Source organism: Peromyscus eremicus, chromosome 1, assembly GCF_949786415.1.
Source record: "Peromyscus eremicus chromosome 1, PerEre_H2_v1, whole genome shotgun sequence".
Classification (NCBI taxonomy): Eukaryota; Metazoa; Chordata; class Mammalia; order Rodentia; family Cricetidae; genus Peromyscus; species Peromyscus eremicus.
This window is the reverse complement of record NC_081416.1, coordinates 94,737,100-94,746,071: the sequence shown is the minus strand read 5'-3', so window position 1 is coordinate 94,746,071 and position 8,972 is coordinate 94,737,100. Positions and strand designations below refer to the sequence as shown.

The 8,972-nt window shown below is 38.2% G+C and overlaps 1 protein-coding gene across 1 annotated transcript; it reads right to left on the bottom strand.

Annotated features, from left to right (window-relative positions):
- Positions 1-6,496: 6,496 nt before the first annotated feature.
- Positions 6,497-7,453, bottom strand: LOC131900616 (olfactory receptor 6B9). The gene has a single exon (XM_059251920.1). It carries the CDS (start codon positions 7,451-7,453, stop codon positions 6,497-6,499), a length of 957 nt encoding a protein of 318 aa, XP_059107903.1.
- Positions 7,454-8,972: the final 1,519 nt, after the last annotated feature.

The window sequence follows — 8,972 nt, the reverse complement described above, 5'->3', positions numbered from 1 at the left end:
GGATGTGTACTCTTACAAATTAGCATACATGGAGTAATCAAATGTTGACTATGATGGTCAAATCCAGAAAGCAAAAATGTCATGGAAAGAAAAAATTTGAGGTTAAAAAAGCATTTAAGTAAGCATTTAAGATGCTGGATTTTCTACTCATTGCATCCTTATACTGCTCATAAAGCCAGCTGAGTGATAAGTACATTGAAACCAGAACTATCCATGCCTTCCTGGCACTCCTTAATGACAGAGTGCTATCATCTATGTGGCCATTGTTCAACAGTTGTTTGGATAATGTCAGGAAATATCTTCAGAGCAATTACATGTTGTTAATCTAACATGAAAAATTATGTGTTATGATAAATATCAAGACCATAGATGGGGGCACAAATATATGAGATGACTTTGAAAAACAATAAAAAATCTTCCCTTTGATGAAAAACTATTAGGGTTACTTTCTAGTTCACTGATCACAGAGAATATTTTAGCCTTGATTTAATCAAATACAGATGTACATGATCATCTTCTCCATTTTCTTTTCATAGAATTCTCTATCATCTTCTCCAGCAAGTAAGAGGAACTACAAAGTTATAACCCTGTTATAGTGTAGAAACAAATGAAAGAGCTATGACCAGTCTTGGGCAGTAGCACATATGATAGGGCCTTTCATGAGTCCAGAGACAGTCACAGGAATTGTCTGAAAAGGACAATGTCTTACGTGATCTAATAGTAGCCTCATTTGTGTTGCAGTTGGACAGACTGTGTAATAGACTGGATTGTGCATTGGCAGAAAATCAGGCATTTGTGTAGTGTTTGGTAGCCAGGTAGGATGCACAGTTACTACCTACAACTTGGTGTGTATCTGTAAAAAATGAACGATGTGATGACTGGATACAAGATGAGGGATAAATGACCAGAAAGGGGTAGCAAAAGTAAATGGTAGAACATGAAGCTTGAATGTTCCTAGGAATGACTGAAGCACCCATGCTCTTTAGAATGAAAGTGGTGTCAGAAAAGAGAGTCAGTCCTGCTGACTAGAACATATTAAGACAGGACAAGTCAGAGACTGCAAGCATATTTGTGTTTACACATATGACCCTCTGTTCAGGTGTACAGTAGGAGAAATGTGATCTGAGCCATTGGTTATAAATTGCTAAGTGTATCTTGAGTCAAGACCACAGAGATAAGCTTCAGTTAAAGAATTGCCATTAAGACTAGATCTGAACTGGGTTAGTCTAATCTATGAAAGGGTGCAATGGACCAGCAAGATCATGTCAGAAAGCACATTACAGAGACTAGTGTAAGTAAGGAAGATCTTGCCTCTCACTTTTGTCTGAGATGACAGGAGGATCAATGACAAAGTCAATGCCATCAATAATCAAAATTATCTCTTGTCTCTTGAAACTGTCATTTACAATATTTTCATTGGTAATGAAACATTGTTAGTGGATTGCCTTTAGTATTTCTTAATTGAAATATAAAGGAAAATACTATCTTTTGCAATAATATAACCATGGTTTCAAGAAAATATTTACTTCAATATGTGTATATGTCTTGCTATAATGTAAAATGTGTTTCTTATTAAAGTTAATATTGAAAGCTTAAAGAAGAGTCTTGTTTTAAGTCCAAAATATTTAAGGATATCAATAAAAGTTTCATTGCTGATCCCATTTTCCAATAGTTTTAGTAAGTGGATTTGTCATGTTTTATTACGGTGAAGTTTTATGCAATGAACTATACCTATTGTTATGTATAATTTGGAAAATGTTAATATGTACAATCATTAAGTGTTCATAATTATATATTAATAAATATCTGACCCTAACATGACTCTAAGGTTTTTCAGGTTAATAACTCTATCTACATCTATGTATTCCATACATCTACATCTCTTGACATGAAATAAATTTTCAAAAATTTTGACTAGCTGAATGAATAAATGAATGAATACAGGAATCAATGGGCTCTTCCTCAATATTGTTATTTATTATACATATGCATTCAAATATCTCAAGCACTACTTGCCCTATTTAAAGCATAATTTACAATTTTGAAGGCATAGCTAATGTTTTTCTAAATAAGTTATCTCTTCAGAATTGGGAAATCCTTTGATGAGGAGAACCACAAGTTAATATGCTCATGCACCATCAATTGCAGTAAGTTTCTCTTTCTTGTTTTAGCCCCAGGCAGAGTGTATCATTCTCTACACATTGTTCTACTGGTGCCTACAGAATCCACAAAATTCAACATTAGTACTTACTAGCTCTGGCCTCCTCCCACTTGCCAGAGTAGTCAATTGTACACTGTTAAAGCTCTACACTGTGTTGTAAGCAATGCCCTATATTTCCACTGGGTTTCACTGGGAACAGATTATGAGAAAAATGAGAGAGGAAGAAAACACCACTGTGGATAAGACTGAATATTCAAAGAGCAGTGAGATATTGGTGGGTGGAAAATGATGACTAGTTTAAATATATGTATATATCCATTTATTTTCTGGGGAAGATTTTAGAACCCAAAGTGGTACCCTTATAAAGAGCCAAGATTTCTAAGATTAAGGATTATAGAGAAGATAAGGGAAAAGAAAAACATCCTCTCCCAGACTGTAGGTTAAAATTAGTATCTGTATCTGGCCTTCCCTCAGAATAGACTCGAGGTTTCTCGGTTTGAAGGCATCTCGTTTCCTTCAGGATCTTTCTCCTTGATCAGCACAGCATCATCGTTCTCCTTACCCAGAGGCCAGGGGTAACTTTGTTCTAGAGAAGAGGAAGCACAGATGAGGGAAACTCACACTGAGTACATTAGAGGTCTGGAACTCTGAACTGCAGATCTGGAGTTAGGACCCTGGTGATTCTCAGGCTTCTCTCTTGGCAGCTGGATCTCTCCTGGCAGTAGACCCCATTACCAGCTCTTACTGCTGTTGGCTGGCATAAACAGGCAGTTTCCAAGCACCAACCCTGATCTCAACCCATTTTTTAGAGAAGTTCTTTAAATATGGAGGTCTTGAGGGAGGATGCAAACAAGATATCCCCTGGGGCTCCTCTTGGCAATAACAACAACTTATTTTATTATCTTTTCACACTATGAGATGCCTTGGGACGTTTTGTTTTGTTGATTTTGTAATCACAGCTTGAATTCTATGAAACTACTTTCCAATTCTTACCTAAGCAGCAAAAAATGTTTGTATGCTCTAAGTGTCAGAATGATGAAATAGGCCTACTCTACCCGCCCCTCCTCTATGTATGGCCGCAAAGTAAATTGTAAAGTACATACAAGCAGGCATCTCAACATCATGATACCCAAATTGATAGAAAAATGCAAATTTGCATTATTTTATTGGTCCTCTAGTAAAACGTTCAAAAGTGTTGTTTATTTGAAAAAGTCATGAGTTCTGTTAAATTATTTTAGCTGATATATAAAAATATGACAAAGAAAACCTCTGGTTTTTTTCTGGTATGATTTATTGAAATTGTCAAATTATGTGTTCTTTATATCAATTTTATTTCTTTTAGATGAAAATATACATATATATTCCTTTTCCTTATTTATTACTAAATTTCACACATCTACCTAATTTTAATTCTGACAGTGAAATAATTATTTGTATGAATTTTATAATTAATCATTAAAACTTTAGTCATTATAAGTTTTTTAAAGAAACTTGTAGGTGTTGATAAGTTTTGAATGAAATGAATACGAAAGAAAATCGATCAAGAATGGAAGACTACGCTAGTGCTTGTGACATTCGTGCAGGTCACAGTCAAAGGCAAGTATTAGAGTAAGTTTTGATCATTGTGATCTCTTATTATAGACAGGGGAACTAAAAGGCTTTTTCTATATTAGGTTAAGTAGTGTCAAGGCTAATGGAATGACAGAGTACAGGGCTACTTCTTGTACCTCATCTTGAACTACTTCCCCATGTATTCCACTAACACTACATACCTTTCTACAAGAGCGGTTAGGCTGTCAGGGCCACAGGACAACAGGTTATAAGGGCCTCTTTGTCCTGATTGCTTGGGTGGATTTAGACTCATCAGGCCTGAGGAGTATAAGAGTGAATTAAAGTAGGTTCAGTGACGTAAACTCATTTTATTTACTTCATTAAAAGCTTTTTAATTGTTAAAAAAGTAAATCTTCTCTAGTGATAGTCAGTAGTACAGGGTTGTGTAAGTTTCCTCTTATTTGAAGTACTCCAGTCCCTGGATTAGTACCAGGAGTGATCTCATTTTAACTGGTAACCTCTGTATATATTATGTGTGTATTTTTAAAGTAAATTTATAAAATGCTCCCCTACGGCTTTTTCAAACACGGGTGTGTTATTTATCTTTCTTTTTTCCTCTCCCTTGCATAACTCAACCTCCATCTTCTCTAGTTAAAGCCCCCCTACCTCTCCCCCTCCATCTCCCCACTTTTGTGCTTCACAGCACCTGTGTTCTACTGTCCCCTTTCTAGAGCACCCCATGATCCCTCTCCAGTTTCCTAGCTTCTGAAGTCACTGCAGGTTATAACCCAAATTTAAAGGGATCCTGGGGTATTGGAGGTAGGAAGAACTGAGGGTAGATATGATCAAGATACATTGTGGACATGTACGAATTTTTAAAGAATAAATAAAATTTTAAATTTTAAAAAGATATGAATTTGGGAGAAGGGGGAAAGGGGGCCTGAGAGGAGTTGGAGTGGGTCAGAGAAAAGGTATAATCTAAATATATTGTATTTGTGTATGAAATTACCCAAGATGAATAAAAATACTTAAGGAATAGAAATGCTAAATATGAAAAAAAAGAGTTCTTTTATATGCTGCCTATACAAATCATTTCAACTTTCAGGACACAATTCACTGAAAGTGAAGGGATAATAAAACACACTTCATAAAAATGTACACCCCCCAAAAAAGGATAATTATATATTTCAATAAAATAGCCTTATAGTTAGGAGTATAAAATGACACAAAGTTTTTGCACAGTTAAGAGGTCATTCAAAGCTGGGTGGTGGTGGCGCACGCCTTTAATCCCAGCACTCGGGAGGCAGAGCCAGGCGGATTTCTGTGAGTTCGAGGCCAGCCTGGGCTACCAAGTGAGTCCCAGGAAAGGCGCAAAGCTACACAGAAAAACTCTGTCTCGAAAAACCAAAAAAAAAAAAAAAAAGAGGTCATTCAATATTTGTAATAGTTATTAATTAATATGTACTCATTTTAGGGACAAATAAATATAAAAAAAATATTAACAGACATGAATGGTAGGTAGGTAAAAAGCAATAAAAGCCAAAGGATCTAAATAAATATAGATAAGAGAGGCGTTACCACATTTGATAAAGCTCCTTCATCTGTATAAACATAAAAACAGCCTCATTAAGCATTATGACACTAAATAAAAAAAGTAGGACCTGTAACAGCAGATAAATAAAGTAAAAAGCAAATTAAAGATGAGTAAATAAACAATCTAATTAAAATATATGAAATGTGGTTCCAACATGTTGGATGAAAATAGTACACCTGTCATTTTTAAACTCTTAGCAGATCACACTCCATGAATTTACCCATTCATTGTTCCTACTGAGCCAAACAGAGCCCATTTCTCTTCTGTTATCTTATTACTACATGAAAGTATAGTTAACTGTTAGGATCCAACATCTGTCTTTTCAAAATCAAAAGTAAAACTTACTAAAAGGTGAATATACTATAAATATACTTGGAAAATTCCTCATATCCAGGCCAAGTGGTGCCTGACCAAAACCACTTGGTCTCATGTAAATGCCAATGCTGTTTTTACCTGAAATGAGCACGCTTTAATGAGTAGCTAATCCATTTCCAATTTTATAATTTCATACAGTCTAACCCTCTACTAGTTCACCTTAATGTTATGTGTAGAAGCTCCAACAAAAGAAGAAAAGTAAAGCAGAATGTATGTGTGTGTATGTGTGTGTGTGTGTGTGTGTGTGTGTGTGTGTGTGTGTGTGTGTTCATTTTCCCTATGACATAAGAAGGTAATGCATATACTACTTTACAGTATTCCTATTAGAGTTAAAAGAAAATTTTCTCTCATTTTACTAAATTTTAAAACTAACCAAAACGAGATATGGATGACTATAAAAGCCAGTCTCCAACCTGCATCAAAGAATGATAGTTCATACCTACAAAAGTTTTCAGAAACCTCTCTTTGTGTACACCTGCTGAGTCAAAGACATTTAAAAGAGAATAATTCAAAATGCAATAACCTCACCAACAGAACTATTAGCAATAGTTCAGTAATAACTGATTATTTATTCAGAGTATTTCATAGGTAATACACTTGTTTTATAATTATTTTGCTAATGTATGTTTTAACTAAATCTGCTTTGTTAAAAAGTATTTAATTAAGACCTGACAGAAAAAGAGGTTTCTCTATGATCTTTATCTTTTTCTGTGTCCTTAAATTGTTCTACTAAGTCAGTAAGTTTACAATTACAGAGTTTCCTCCAATACATGTGCTTTTTGAGGCTAAGTCAAAAGATGATTGTCTAAGTCACTTCAGGAAATAGAGTCTCCCAAGGACAGGGCTCTGCCACCTGCTATGGTTTTCCTGATGGCAGCTTTGACTTCCTTGTTTCTCAGGCAATAGATGATAGGGTTGAGCATGGGAGTGAAGACTGCATAGATAGCTGAGATCAGTTTGTTAGAATTAAATGAAGCAATGGCCCGAGGTCGGACATACATGAAGATCACAGCTGTGTAGAAGATGACCACCACTGTAAGATGAGAAGCACAGGTGGAGAAGGCCTTCCGCTGCCCAGTGGCTGATGGTATATGCAGGATGGTAGAGACGATGAAGGCATAGGAAAGGACTGTGGCTGAGAGAGGAAACACTAGGATGACAATGGCTAGAGCAAAGTCTACTGTTTCCGCCATAGATAAGTCCATACAGGCCAATTTAAGGATAGGTGACACATCACAGAAAAAATGGTTCAAGATATTATTGCCACAGAAGGCAACTCGGGAGATAAAGTACACCTTTGCCATGGAAATGGTGAAGCCACTCACCCAGGAACTGATGGTCAGCTGAACACAAAACCCTGTGGTCATCATGACTGGATAACGCAGAGGCCAACATATGGCCACATACCGATCATAGGCCATGGCAGCTAAAAGTACACATTCAGTACAGGCAAGGGATATGAAGAAATAGAGCTGGGTCATGCATCCCAAGAAGGAAATGGTATTGGGGTGAAATAGGAATCCAGCCAGCATCTTAGGGACAGTGACAGATATATACCAGGCCTCCAGAAAGGACATGGTACCAAGAAAATAGTACATGGGTTTGTGTAGGGACCCAGTGACCCACACAGTAAGAATGATGACTAGATTCTCCAAAAGCACAAACAAGTAAGTTATGAAGAAGATGAAGAAGAGTAAAACTTGCAGCCAGGGAGCAGTAGGGAAGCCTACGAGGATGAACTCTCTAATGTTGGTGATGTTTCCCTTCCACATAGTTGCATCACCAAAAGACAAAGGATTTAATGCTAATATCAGAAAATTCAAGAGTGAGATCCAAAAGAGCAGCACGGGCAGTTAGACTGGAGATTTTTTTTCTTTATTGCAAAAATCTTACTCTAAAGTCTTCAACTACACTGTGTATGATATGAGAAACCTGAGAGGCCACAATGTGACTCAAGAAAAACAGAGATCACCTAAAACAAAGAACACACAGCCAAGAGCATTGAAACGGAATCATGAGGCCATATTTGGGATTTGGGTCTTTGAATCTAAGTCAGGAATGGGTCTGCAGATGGCACTAAGGGTGAGCACTTTCTTGCTGATATATTTCCAAGTTTTAAAAGAAAGTATGAGGCAGGAAACCAAATGACTGGAAAACGTGCCTAGGATGGTCCAACAGGCAGTGCCAAGAACGAGGCAAGTTCGAAACCTGGATAAAACAGAAGCAGCACAACCACTAGATTAGAAACCTCCTGGTCAGGATAACTGTCAATTCTGGAGGGTTGTACATCTTTTCTGTTTTTAAAGAATTTTTTTTCATTTTACATACCATTTTACATCTCCCTTTCTCCTCTCCCCTACCTTCCCCAATTCCACCCTGCCCCATCCACTCCTCAGAGAGGGTAAGGCCTCCCTTGGGAGGTCAACAAAGTCTGGCACACTAAGTTGAGGCAGGCCAAGGTCCCATGTCTCCCCCACCCCCACACCCCACACCCCCCACACCCACACCCCCCACACCTACACACCCCACACCCACACACCCCCACCCACACCCATACCCACACCCCACACACCCACACCCCCACACACCCCCACACACCCCCACACACCCCCATACCCCCCACACCCCCATGTCAAGGGTGAGCAAGGTATGCCACCCTAGGACATGTGTTTCAAAAAGCCATTTCATGCACCCAGGATATGTCCTGGTCCCACTGTCAGGAGCTCCCCAAACAGATCTAGCCACATAACTGTCACCCACATTCAGAGGGCCTAGTTCGGTCCCATGCAGGTTCCCCAGCCGACAGGCCAGAATCCATGAGCTCCCATCAGCTTGCATCAGCTGTCTCTGTGGTTTTCCCCTTCATGATCTTGATCTCACTTGCTCCTGTGATCCCTCCTCCCTCTCTTCAGTTGAAGACTAGGAGGAGCTCAGCACAGTGCTTGGTCATCTGCTTCCATCAGTTACTGGATGTAGGTTCTATGATGACAATTAGGGTTAGTCACTAACCTGATTATAGGGGAAGGTAAGTTCAGGTACCCTCTTCATTATTGCTAGGAGTCTTAGCTGGTGTCATTCTTGTGGATTTTAGGGTATTTCCCTAGCACCAGGTTTCTCCCTAACTCCCTAATTGTTCCCTCTACCAAGATATCTCTTTCATATACTCACTCTTAAATGGGTATTAAATGTAAAGCAAAGGACAACCAGGTTACAATCCACAACCCCAGAGAAGCTATGTAAAAAGGAGGACCCTAAGAGGGACACACATGGAGGGCCCCAGGAAGGGACAAC